This window comes from Canis lupus, chromosome 27 (assembly GCF_003254725.2).
Source record: "Canis lupus dingo isolate Sandy chromosome 27, ASM325472v2, whole genome shotgun sequence".
Taxonomy (NCBI): Eukaryota; Metazoa; Chordata; class Mammalia; order Carnivora; family Canidae; genus Canis; species Canis lupus.
The window spans coordinates 44,237,786-44,251,146 of record NC_064269.1 but is presented as its reverse complement, the minus strand read 5'-3'; the positions used below and the strand labels follow the sequence as shown (position 1 = coordinate 44,251,146).

The 13,361-nt window shown below is 37.4% G+C and overlaps 2 protein-coding genes across 24 annotated transcripts in view; one reads left to right on the top strand and one right to left on the bottom strand.

The window, feature by feature from the left end:
- CACNA1C (calcium voltage-gated channel subunit alpha1 C) overlaps positions 1-9,205 on the bottom strand; it is a 746,601-nt gene extending 737,396 nt beyond the window's left edge. For 13 of the 21 annotated variants that reach the window (XM_035706875.2, XM_025461637.3, XM_025461647.3 and 10 more), the window contains exon 1: positions 8,616-9,204. In XM_035706875.2, the coding sequence (XP_035562768.2) occupies positions 8,616-8,754 (139 nt within the window). In that variant the 5' untranslated portion in view covers positions 8,755-9,204. Of the gene's footprint in view, positions 1-8,615 lie in introns of all 21 variants that reach the window. The other 8 variants (XM_025461617.3, XM_035706871.2, XM_035706874.2 and 5 more) reach the window with 1 other exon arrangement.
- Positions 1-13,361, top strand: part of DCP1B (decapping mRNA 1B) — a 54,047-nt gene that overhangs the window by 24,978 nt on the left and 15,708 nt on the right. For all 3 annotated transcript variants that reach the window (XM_025461665.3, XM_025461666.3, XM_025461668.3), the window contains one exon: positions 11,754-11,820. In XM_025461665.3, the coding sequence (XP_025317450.1) occupies positions 11,754-11,820 (67 nt within the window). The remainder of the gene's footprint in view (positions 1-11,753; positions 11,821-13,361) is intronic.

Genomic DNA, 13,361 nt, shown 5'->3' with positions numbered 1-13,361 from the left:
AAACATCACGAGCAAAAGAAGCCCTCTATAAAAGAGTATATATTGTATGATCCCATTTATATGAAGTCTAAGAACAAGCAAAACCAATCTATGGTGGTAGAAGTCAGAAAACAATTGTGTCTGCCGGGTTGGTGGTAGAAGTGCTATAGTTGTTGCCTGAAAAGGAGTGATGACAGTGCTTTAGATCTTGTTTGGGTAGTTGATTACCTGAGAGTGTACTATTGCCAAAATTCATCAAACAAAACACTTCAAGCTCTGTGCCTTTTATCATATATAAAGTATTGTTCAGTTTTTAAAAGTAGAAATAATTTACCCTTATCAAAGGAGACCTTAAATAAACGAGTACTTAAATATCATTGGTTGTTTTTCTGTTCTGTCCTGGCATTTTATTAACCAGCATTTCATCTCATCTAGATCTCTTCTTCTAAGTTGATTAGAGTGCTACAGTAACTCTTCTCAAGTTTGTATCTTTGGCTTCCTCAATCTGGTAGTAGAACTGTCTTTATCCTAAAACACGTCTTCAAAAAAAAAAAAAAAACACATCTTCAGGATTTTAAACAAAATTATACCAAAACCTTTCATGTAATTTGACCTCAACTGAAAGTTTTAAGTAATTTGAAGTGATGAAAATAGGTTAACTTGAGTTTCTAGTTTCCAGATTGTTGGGAATGCTATGCCTCCTTTCCTCTGGCTTTGGGTCATCTATTTTCTCCACATGGCCAAAGAAAAAAGGTTTCTTTTTGCTAAATATGTGAAAACCTGTACAACTTCATCTTTTTTCCTGAGTGGAAGGAATTAACTTCCCTTTTAAGGGTCATTTTTTTTTAAGTCAATTTTCTGACGGAGAAAAGCCCTGGTATTTCTTCTGCAGCCCTTCTTCTAGAACAAAATGTATAGTAAACAATCAATATATGGTAAGTGATTAATAAGATTTTTCTTGATGGCTATTAGAAAGCATATTATGAGATGTAAGCTTTAATTTTTTCCAAAGCTCCAGTTGAAATGTAGCTGGGCAGAGACATAATAAATAATTGTAATAAGAAAACCAAATTTGCAAACAAAGGTAGGTCATAATTTGGAAACAATATTGCTCATTATGCTTGGAATGCATTTTGTGAAATGTTTTCACTTTCACTATACTGCCATTAATTAGTTGATTATTGATTATCTAGGCTATTGAGAAAGTAATGGCATGAGCAATAAATTGCAGAGGGCAGAGACTGCATCTTCGTATTTGGTTCTATGGTACCAAATAAACACTGAAAATGAACAGAGCTAGATAAGAAATAGACACATATGGTGTACTTAACGTAATTCCCAAACCATTTGTATTAATTCCAGAATTGTCCTATATGGACATATGTCTGATATTTTTGTCCAGCTTTGAAGACATTATGCTTGAGGTGATTGAGAAAGAGCCGAAAAATAGCTCTGCTTGCTTGCTTGCTTTTAAATATTTTATTTATTTATTCATGAGAGATACAGAGAGACAGGCAGAGACATAGGCCGAGGAAGAAGCACACTCCCCACAGGGAGATGTGGAACTCTATCCTAGGACCCCAGGATCATGACCTGAGCCAAAGGCAGATGCTCAACCACCGAGCCACCCAGGTGCCCCAAGGTCAGCATTTTGAAATTCCTTCCTGTTGGCCATTTCATGGTAGAGATTGAAAGTCCCACCTCTCAGGGTGCCTGGGTGGCTCACTAGGTTCAGTGTCCAGCTCTTGATCTCAGCTTAGATCTTGACCTAAGCATTCAAGCCCCAGGTTGGGTGCCACACAGGGCATGGAGCCTACTTAGAAAAAAAAAAGAAAGAAAATCCCACCTCTCAAGCTAATAACACAGAGCAATAACAGAAGCTGAATTATGTGGTTCCCCCTTGTTGTGGCTGAGGATGTGAAGTCTCCTTTTTAAGCCCTCTCTTAGACTTCAGGTCACATGGAGGAATAAAAGGTCTAACTACTTAACAAATTTTAAGATCTCAAGACTTCTTAACCTTGGAATCAGTTCAGGCAATTATTACAAAAGCAATTTGAAAGGTTAAAAGTGAACTCTGTGTAAACTTATTACTAAGAAAATGAAAGTCTTATCTGCCTACAGGTAATTGAGAGTTTATTTTTCCATTCTAAGGTACTTAGTGGTGTATTGATCCTCAAATAATAGTTCTTAACCTTCTTTGGGTCACAGATCCCTTTGAGAATCCGATGAATTTCTTTCCTGCCTGACCCCACAGTATTTTTTAATTGCCTGCTATGTGCCAGGCATTGTTTTGTACTCCCTAGCTCCAAAAATGTCTGTTTGCATATATACATATCATTTCGCATGAATACAACTTTAGGGATTTTATTGAATTCCTGAAGCCCTTTAGAGTCAAGAAACATCTTTAAAATAACTGTATGGCTAAAATACTTGACATTCTTGCTAGGCAGAATGTTAGTATTTGCAGGAGTAAGAAGAGAATGTTCTGTTAAGGATCTGTCCAGCAATATAAGATCCTTAAAGCAAACTCATTCAGATCCTGGGAAGTATGGAATGGGGGACAAGGAATTTGACATCTCATATGCAGTTAGAATAGGTAAAGTATACAGCCTTGCTCTTCTATTGTACATGAGAGCATCATTGGTTGCACTAGATAACCAAGGATTCTTTCTACCAGCTAGAAGTCTGTGCTTAGTAAGAAAGAAAGACCACCAAAATTTAAAAATTGAAATGTGGTCGCTGAATCTTGCCCAGTGTCTGTAAGTCTCCTTTGCCATTCTAACTGAAAAATTGTTCCATTTATTATGCACCAGTGCTCCTAAAGCTAATGTGTTTTAATGTATGATTAAAGGTTATACATCTCCTGTGACTTGAGTGATGAAACTTGTCACTCTGACCTTAACCCAGAATTACTCTTTTGTTCTGTCAATGCTCAGTTCAAGCTGAAAAGAAAAGATCTAAACTCTAAAGGAGGTTGTTAATCTAACTGGCATCCTATCAATTAAAGAAGGCTCTGAAAAGCCTCATGTAATGCAAATTTTCACTTGTGAGCCATGAGGTACGTCTGGGTTTCATGTTTTTGTTTTTTACTGTGTTGAGTTGTGATACTGGTAGCTCCTTGAAACACACAAGGTGGGTAAACAATGCTTCTCTTCACCCTGACCACCCAATTTACACAGCCTCCAGACTTTCATCATTTATTATCAGGGGACTCCTAGATACAGAGCCATCACATAAATTTAATGGGAAGCTGTATATGCATTTCTAAACTTATTTGACTTAGCAATCTGGCATGCTTAGATGAAGAATCCATGTGGCAAAGGTGATACACAGATACTATGTGAGAGAGAAATTAAAGTGAAGTTACTTTTATTTTATCCTAAACCATAAACACTTTTTTAGGATTCTCCGCTTTTACCAAAGAAACACCTGCATAGTCATGCTATTTGGATTCATATAACTACATTTGTGGCTCAGAGATAGACTGTATTTTATATTTTGTTTCTAAGAGTTTGGCATGATCGAAGTCTAAATCTTGGCAGAGGAAAAACTGGATGCCAAAATACTTTCTGAAATGCTTACTGTGTGAAGTATCTTTCAGTTTCTCTATGCTAACACAATGCTTTACAGATAGTAAGTGCTCATTATGGCTACATTCAGTGTTCATATCTGTCCTTTTAGAGTCTATCTTTTATATTACTTATTTTTGTCCAAAAATCATTTAGAAAATAGTTTCAGATGATCAATTTGAAACTATTGGTTTAATTTACTTCTTAACCTACAGAAGGAAAAATTGCAATTTTTCATATTCTTCTGGATTTTGGAGAAAGAAAGCAATTTTAACTAAGAATTTGTGTTAGAATTATCCTATATACGGCCTTGGAGCTCTCATTTAACTTAAGTGGGACCAAAACATGATTCAGCTGTTTATAACATAAAAGGCTTTGGGGAAAGTAGTATCTCCTATATCCATAATTCTAGATTAAGGTCAAATTGGAAAAAGTACAGAAGCTTTGGCTCATTTTCCATCAGTTGAGCAGAAGTATTCAGCTCCTTTTGGTAGGGCACTTAGAAATTTTTCATTGATTGTATACTTTATAATTAGGGTATTTTCAGCAAAGCTATTCTTATAATTATTAAACACTTGGTTAAGGGGCACCTGGGTGGCTGAGTGGTTGAGCATCTGCCTTTGGCATAGGTCATGACCCAGGGTCCTGGGATCGAGTTCCACATCAGGCTCCCTGCATGGAGTCTGCTTCTCCCTCTGCCTGTGTCTCTCATGAATAAATAAATAAGATTTTTTTTAAAAAAAGCACTTGGCTAAATAATCTGATTCAAATATGAGGAAGTTGCTTTTCATTGGAACAAGTGTTGATCTGTAGAGATACTCTTTTATGTTTAGGTTAAACATATATTTTTTGCAAACTACAGTTGTGTGAGATAAGACTTATTTTACTACATTGAGATTTACTTAAGATAGTACATTTTCAGTCTGTTGCCGGAATAATTGACGTTGCATATAAATCTTATGTTTTTAAGATAATTTAGGTACTTGTATATGTAATTGCAAATTAGTATGATTAGACATGACTGGAACTTGAATTCTTTTTTTCTACTAGATCGAAGTACTATTATATTCTGAAGATAAATGGATGTGATTTTGCAGATTGAATATATTCTTTGAGCTCTTAGTTGCCAGGGCCTGACAGATATTCAATCAGGAAGACTGATACATGGTAGAATTGTTGTAATAATAAATACACATAAAATGAATACATTAGTGCCTGCATAGTGCTGGATCAATAGAAATACACAATCTTAGGGAGCTCATCCCCCTAATGACAAAATCCCATCAACATTACTAATACCTAAGGTTATCAAATGTTTAGAGCTAAATAAACTCCAGTTAGAAGGAGAAATAAAGGAGCAATGTAAGGAGAATCCTCATGCTGTAATCCCTGGGAGAGGTTGTGATCATTGAATACAGAGGATCTAGGACATCTAGTCTGGGATGTGTAATTAGTCCAGAATGGGATAACTATTAATATTAACATTACAAGGAGTATTGATAGTCTAAGATCTTGATGTCTAATTTCAGTTCAACTCAGCAAATATTTGTTGAACGTCTACCACGTGCTAGTCATTATACTGGAGCTCATAGTCTAGTGGAGGAAACAGTTTTATAAATACTTAATTAGGACATGCGCTTGCTTTATTTATTTATTTACTTCTTTATTTATTGTCCAGGGATATACAGAAACCTAAAAGAGGAACAGAAAAATTGAGACCATTTATCCCTAGAGGAATGGGAAAACCTGAGTCTTCAGGAGGACTATTAGCTCAGAGAGGAGGAAAGGACACTTTGGGGAACACTTGTTTGTTATTTCTAGTCTAGGAGATTTTGAAATTAATCAGCAGGATTATGAACAAAAAGAAAATATAAATTTAAATGACAGAAAACAGAATAAGTTGTTCCTATTTATTATTACTGATGACTCTTTTTGCTTCCTTTTTAAAAAGGCTATTTATACTCTGTTAAATCTCTTAGATTAAAGGAACTTTCCCTTAAAATAAATAAAATTAGGAAATTAGTGTATCATGGCAGAGATTCCATCTGGCCTTTCATGAACTTGAGACAAGTAGCAGACCTCAAGAGTCTCATTTGGGGAGGATAATGACCTCTGTGGAGATTAGGAAGGTCTAACAACATAACATGCATTTGCTATAAATAAAAACTTTTTAAAAGATAAATCCATCCTTTGCTTTTTTTTTTTTTTTTTTTTTTTTACGATTTTATTTATTTATTCATGAGAGACACCGAGAGAGAGAGGCAGAGACATAGGCAGAGGGAGAAGCAGGCTCCATGCAGGGAAGCCTGGTGTGGGACTCGATCCCAGGACTCCGGGATCATGCCCTGAGCCAAAGTTCAGACACTCAACCGCTGAGCCACCCAGGTGTCCCCATCCTTTTCTCTCAAAATAATAAGTGCTGGTTTGTAGTTGGAGATACATATTAATTTAGTCCAAATTATATAATGCTTTAGTTGAGAGATTGTTTTTGTGGTTGTTGTTTATGGCATTAACTTTCTAATGAAGTTAACTTATTTAGAAAGAAAGTTGTTATACTCCACACTATTTATTTAGATTTTCTGCTGTTTCTCCCAAAAATGTTCATGAGGATTAGCCACCCATAAAATAGAGACTGCTTCTCATCTACCGTGAACCTTCCGATGTTTTGAGATCATAGGATCACTGATTTGTGAGGTGCAGTAAAACTATGTCATATGAAAAGAACCAGACCAAGGGCCAAAGATAACAGTGCTATGTAGACTCTGTGGCCAGTGAAGATTTTGTTTTACAAGATTGTGTCCGTGTTTGGTCAGTAGAGCTAAGGCAGAAGGTGAATGAAAGAACATTACTTTAAAGGCATTAAACATGATGAAGAAAAACATTTTTAGTACAAAGCCTTCCAAATGGGGTAGAAGTATAGAATCGACATAGAGCTGCCAAACATAGTTTGTGTTTTCCATCTGTGGCTGCCAGTACATGGGCAGAGTGATTGCTGTCCTCGTACTCGCCACCGTAAAAGAATGGCCAATACTAGAAATCTCGGATTCCTCTTTCTTTCCTTCCTTCCATACTCATCACCTCCCACCCTTCCCTTTTGCCTCTTTTCCTCTTGAGAGTCCATATGAACCTTGGTTTTAGAGAAGGCTCATTCCCATCTCTTATAATCAAGCCTACAACTCAAACATAAAACTTGTTTCAGTCTTACGTATTTCATTTGTAAGGCTAGAGGAAGAGCATATTTCAGAGCAAACAGATGGAACCAGTCAAAACGTCTTTAGCTGAGTCATTTCACCTTGTGAGACCACACATTCCTCGCTAGTGAAATAGGCTATTGAACTGCACACTTCTCAGCTGCCTTCCAGCTCTAAAACTTCACAGTTCTAACTTTCTAATTTCCTTGCTACCTTGCGATCTTTCAGGGGGTAACAGCTGTGTGTGTGTGCTTACTACCAAATACCAGCAACCAGTCATCATCAGTGTCAATATTATAGAAACTTGAACCAGAGAAATGGTACCATAAATCAAGAAAAATGATATTTGAGTGAAGTCTCTAAAACAAATGCTTACATCAAATGTATGATTAGATGCTCTTGGCTCTTACATTGGGCTTATTATCCCACTCATTTGGGAAAGACTTGATGAAAGGAATGGGGTTTGAAAGAATTTTAAAATTTTGGTTTATCCTTCAGCACGCAGAAGAGATTTGTGTAATTCACACTACCCCAAATCCATAGTTTTCCTAGTGAAAAAAAGAATTTAAATGCCTTCTTTGCTGCATTCCAACTAAGAAATATATATCCCTGTGCTTTTGAGTGAAATTACTGCTAAAGGGAGAGAGAGAGAGAGGAGAGTATTACCCTATCAGATATCCTTCTCTTGCCTGTCTAAATTTTACATGTGGTTATGTATTATCTATTTCTTAACTGTATGGAAATATGCCTTTATATTTTAAAGTTGCACAAATATTAGTCTGAGTCCTTGGTAAAAAATTGCAAGCTACCATTCATGATTTGGAGCTGAAAGATATTTGGGGTAGAATATGGAACAAATGATAAATGTCTTAAAAGAACAGATTATATAGAAATATTTGTTAGGAACATAAACTAGATGAGGTAAATCCCCACAGAACATCCAGAATGAACTAACACTCCATGCTAATAACAATGCAAGAGTTTGGGATGCCTGGGTGGCTTAGCAGTTTAGCAACTGCCTTCGGCTCAGGGCATGATCCTGGGGTCCTGGGATCAAGTCCCACATCGGGCTCCCTGCATGGAGCCTGCTTCTCCCTCTGCCTGTGTCTCTGCCACTCTCCTTCTGTCTCTCATTAATAAATAAATTTAAATCTTTTTTTTTAATAAATTTAAATCTTAAAAAGAAAAAAAAGAATCCAAGAGTTCTTTTTTTTTTTTTTTTTTTTTTAAGATTTTATTTATTTATTCATAGAGACACAGAGAGACTCGATCCAGGGTCTCCAGGATCACACCCTGGGCTACGGGCGGCGCTAAACTGCTGCGCCACCGGGGCTGCCCAGAATCTAAGAGTTCTAAATGAATGTGTATCTAAGGACATTTTGAGACTGCCTCTGATGACCTCTTAATTAGCCTCTTAACATTTTATCAACTTTAGATTTTTCTGCTGAAGAAATCAAAAAAGAAGAAAATACCATTATCAGATACCATCAGCTTGCTCTGTCACCTATGTGTACCTAACAATATTCAGACATGAAATCTAATACAAGATTTTGCTTTCCTCAATCTTCCACACAGAATTAAAAGGAAAAGGGAAGGTTGATGCTGCAATAGATACATAAAGGCAATATTACCTTGCCTGTTGCCCCAAACAATGGTTTTGTTTCTGAGTGAGAGTTTCCAAAGCATGAGATAGACCAGGACAGTGTGATTTTCGGGAAAACTTCACAACTGTGCTGTTGAAAAGTCCTGCATTAAATACGAAGAGGATTGCCAAAAGGATGAGACCTTATGTCACACATTCTAGACATCATTAGAATATTTTGGAGTACATTTCAATATGTTCTTCCTATTCTTTCCTCCACTTTGGGTTTCTTACCTCCAGGAGGGATGTAGAAGCAGTTGAGTTGAGCTTCATGCACCAAAGTGCCCTTAAACTTCACCTCTGCTTCAGCAGCAGAGTGGCTGGAAAGCGGCTGGTATGCAGGCACAGAGGGCTGGCCAAAGGCTCGAAGCATGGTCAACTTCCAGATGTGTGCTCACGGGTCAGATTTTTTAAGGAAATAAATCTCTTCCTTGGGAGCTTCTCCCCTTGTAACTTCCTAAAGCCCAGAGATTCTTCCCACAGTAACGTTTTAAGCGTTCCACGGGCTTAAACCGCATGTCACCTCGCTGCAACTTTAGGTCACAGTGATTACTTTTTCAGATTTAGAATTTGAAAAACCACACCTTCTTTTTGGGTTCTTTTCAACGAGTTTTTCCTTCCTCATCTGCCATACTCACTGCCCACCTAAAGATGGGCCTCTTCCCCAGTGGCTCTACAGGAAAACTGGAATTGAGACGTGAGGTAAATGGCTTCTGTCAGCATGTCAGCTCATCACCTCCCTGAGGCGTGATGATCTCTGGTTTTCATATATCACCACGAGCTGCTTTGATATACCCTCTTGTGCAGGAGAGCGATAGGCTTGTCCAGGGGTTGGGAGGCCTTGGGCCTCAGAGGCAGAAAACTTCGGTTGGAATGTGCACGCTCATGGGCCTGCTGCCCCCTTCCCTCTGGAATGCAACCCAAGTCGCAAAACTATTTTAAGGAGAAAAAACTTAGGCCCAGTTTGACATTTTATCTTGGTGCCAGGACTGTTGGTAAATCTGTTTTTTTTCTACACTGACTGGTTACATTTTATGTTCAAACTGAATATTAAATGGGATGAAAGTGCTATTTCAGAATGAGCCGTTTTAATCTTGAAGTCATGTTGTTTTAGAGATAAATGGTTAGGTCCTAAAGAAATCTCCAGTGTTTTAAATAGTATTACAAACATGGTTTTCACGTTGGAAAGATGTTTTCATAGCATTTTTCCTGCCTAAATCTGCATTTCAGTTATCTCATGATAATGACGTTGTCAAACTGCTTTTCTGTTTGTATCAACAGTTTCCTTGGCATTCCACTCTTAGGAAAACCTAATTCCTTATGTCAAATGCCACAAATATGTAACATCAAACATAGAAACAAAATGACACTCAGGACATTTCTAATATCCTACAGATGAGGCACAAATGGCTGGCTTCCCTGCTGCCACGGGACCTGAGGTTTCTTAGTCATGCTGTCTTTCTCCCCTGTTACCACCTTTCTTTTTTGATGCTTTTGGAAAACCCAGTCTCCCAGGAAAGGAAGTTATCACTATAATCAAAAAGTAGGGTAGGCGGCTAGTTTTATAACTAAGATTAAAACCATCATAACACAAAAGTATTCAGATTTATTGTCTTTGAGTGTCCGTGATCCAATGTACTTTTCTTATAGGGACACAAGGCTAGGTGGGTTAGTGTGTAGCAATATGTGTAGGCAACCCAAGTAGGCATTAGTGTCTATGGTCTGCAAACAACCTTGAATGAAAAGTTTTAAGATACACATTTAATGATTTTGAGATGAAAGAACTTCTTTTTGATATTAAGGCTGTCTTAGCACATAGGCTTCAGAAATCAGATGTTCTTTTTTCAAAAGATTATCAATGTGTTAAAGAGGGATATTTGTATGTATTTCTAAGAGAATAAAATGGTCTTGTTCAAGAAAATGCTAGACGGTTCTTTACATTTTTTTCCCCTCTTCACATGTTGATTGGTAAGATAAAGATTCCTGGCACACTAATCATAAAAAGTTTAAAACCCGATGGCCACCTTTTGGCAAGTCAGTAATTCAAATTTGTAGGGTTCCTTTTAAAAATATCTCCTTAAAATAGTACTAAGAAGACATTTCTTGAAGCTTTTGTTATCTGAGTCATTACTGACAAGAAGCAGAAATCCCACACTGAGCCATTGGTCAGGTTGGGGGGGGGGGCTGTCAAAGCATCACAGCTGTTTTTGTTTTGTTTTGTTTATTTATTTATTTATTTATTTATTTATTTATTTATTTATGATAGTCACAGAGAGAAAGAGAGAGAGAGAGGCAGAGACACAGGCAGAGGGAGAGGCAGGCTCCATGCACCGGGAGCCCGATGTGGGATTCGATCCCGGGTCTCCAGGATCGCGCCCTGGGCCAAAGGCAGGTGCCAAACCGCTGTGCCACCCTGGGATCCCCACAGCTGTTTTAATGACCAAATAATATTCACATAATTAAATATTTTGAATGTTTAAATTTTTAAACGTTTTTCCTTTAAATAACATATTTTGTTGGTTTTCTTTGCCCTATCACAATATTTCTGCTGTTTTCAAGAAGCTTTTGAAAATATATCTGTAGCTAATGCATTATTTATATGATTAATACCACCAGATCCTCAATTGGATCTTTATAAGTATTTTGAACTATTTAGCCTTTGCTATAAAAATGATGTAGATAGGCACATACTAAGGTATACAGTTTATTTGAAAATTGTTAAGTGAATCCATAGCAGCTACATTATACCACATTTTTCTTTCATTACTAAGTGATTAAGTCATGGTCACATCTCATCTTTCAACAGTTGTAAATTTTCCATATGGGCATTTTGAAGTCAGAGACTTGTTGTTGAATTTTATCTATACTCTGTCCTAACTTGTGGCTAATAAAGCTAGTTTTTTTGGTGAACATATTCGTGGAAGGAAGAGGGCGGGGAGAGGTTTCTAGGCCTAATTTTGTGAATCAAGTTTCTGGATACTTCACAATAAAGATGAAGTATGTGTAAAAATGTGCAAATGAAGTCTGGACACAGTGACATTTCAAAGCCAGGAGTTTAGAAATTCTGATTTCTAATACAGATTGAAATCTGTATTCACTCCTTTAAGCATTTGCCAAATGCCTGTTACGTTCAGGTGCTATGTTGTTAGAGACAGTGCACTTAATTGGGGACCGTGTGTATCTGCATATGCGTAAGACCACTCAGAGTTCTCTGTGAGCTTAGACAATTCCAACACTAGGTTTTCAAGCTTAAACTTTAAGTGATTGGTTTCATTTATCCCTAAGTATGTATTTTCTTCAAGTTGGCAAGGAATTTCTTTCCATTTTGTAGTTTTGAAGGTGCTCATAATTTGTTTGATGTGCTTTTTGCAGTGTCCATTTATGGGATTTGGTTTTATGATAAGGAAGAATGCCAAAGAATTGCAGAGCTTATGAAAAAGTAGGTGCTGAAAGGCTAAGTATTTTTCTGGACATGATGCTTTTGTTTGTGTTTCTCAGTGTAACTCCACTATACTCTTAGCAGAATACATCTCTCACAGCAGTCCTTCCCACCATGGCTAGGAAAACATTTACCATTACTTAAATGAAAAATAAACATAAGTCACAACTTTTTACATTTTCAGTAGGTAAGATTTATCATGGAGAATGGTTCATCTCATTTTTGTTCTGCATGTGTGAAATATCTATAATATGAATTATTCCAGATGGCAGTTTTCTTCAATGTTTTCCTCATTTGTAAATCAGCAGGGTTCTTTTTCCTCTGAAAAGTTATCAGTATGGCTGTCAGTAAAAAGAACATTTGGAAATTTTAAAGGCTGCTACACCTTCTCTAAGATCTTTCATTTCCTTCCCGCCCTCAACGATTTCCTTTAACTGCAAATCCATGGTTGTGGAAGCTCAGTTTCCCCCATCTCAAATGCTCTGAGTACTTAGGATAGACTCTATTTTTAATCTGATTGGAAATATCTGTGTTAGTATCAGTTTAGTAATTAGTAAGCAGTCCCTTTTTTTATTGCTAGTCTCTTTTTAATCTCCTGATACCTTGTGGTTTGTCTCAACTGCGTTTGGGGAAACTAAATCAGGGTCTGCCTGTCCTACTGTTGGCTCCCCTGACTGTACTGAAAGGGAGGCCCAGGTAAGCGTGCTGTCTCCTTTGTGACTGGGCAATTCTTTGATCAGTCCTTGAGCCCTGAGGCTGCTCCCTAGGAGGCAGTTATCTCCCTGCTTTATGGGGATGGTTTAGAGCCTCAGAATGAATTAAGTTTCCTACATATGCCGCATCTCAGCCCGTGACTGGCATCTCAGCCGGTGACTGGCCTCCTAACGCACAGTATTGGCTGCTGCCCATGCACATTTGACAAAACATCTCCATCTGTAGAAGAACCATTTTCCAATTTTAAATCCTGGGGCAATGAAATGACTAAAAAGTGACCCCCCCCCCCAAAATGAAGTGTGGGGAACACTTTTTTATAAATAGATTTATGAAAATCTAGCTCGCGATAACTATTTGTAGGTAATCAGCTCATGTTGCAGATGGTGATTAAGTGTGTTCAAACTAGTATTTACCCCCATAACAACTAGTTCCTAACACATTCATGTTATTGTAAACCGTACAACGGATAATAATAGCAGGATTTCATATAGATGAAAAAATACTCTGTGGCTCAGCCAAGAGACCATGTTCAAATTGTTAGCATTCTGCAGTAATTACTTAACAGCTGGGGCAGAAAATTGATTGTTGACTAGCAATAAGCAGCTGATATGTGTGGATTCTGAGCCCTTCAGAATTAAATCTCCCCGTAAGTTCTCAGGTCTCTTTTACCATAAATGACATGGCAATTATAAAAATTTGAGCTGAAAGTCAAAGCACACAAAAGGAAAAGGTGTTTTTCTCAGTGTCACCTAGCACCATATAGGAGCAACCTGGTCTCCCTCCTGTATTGTTTTCAGGGAAACAGAAGACCTCTTCATTGCTCTAAG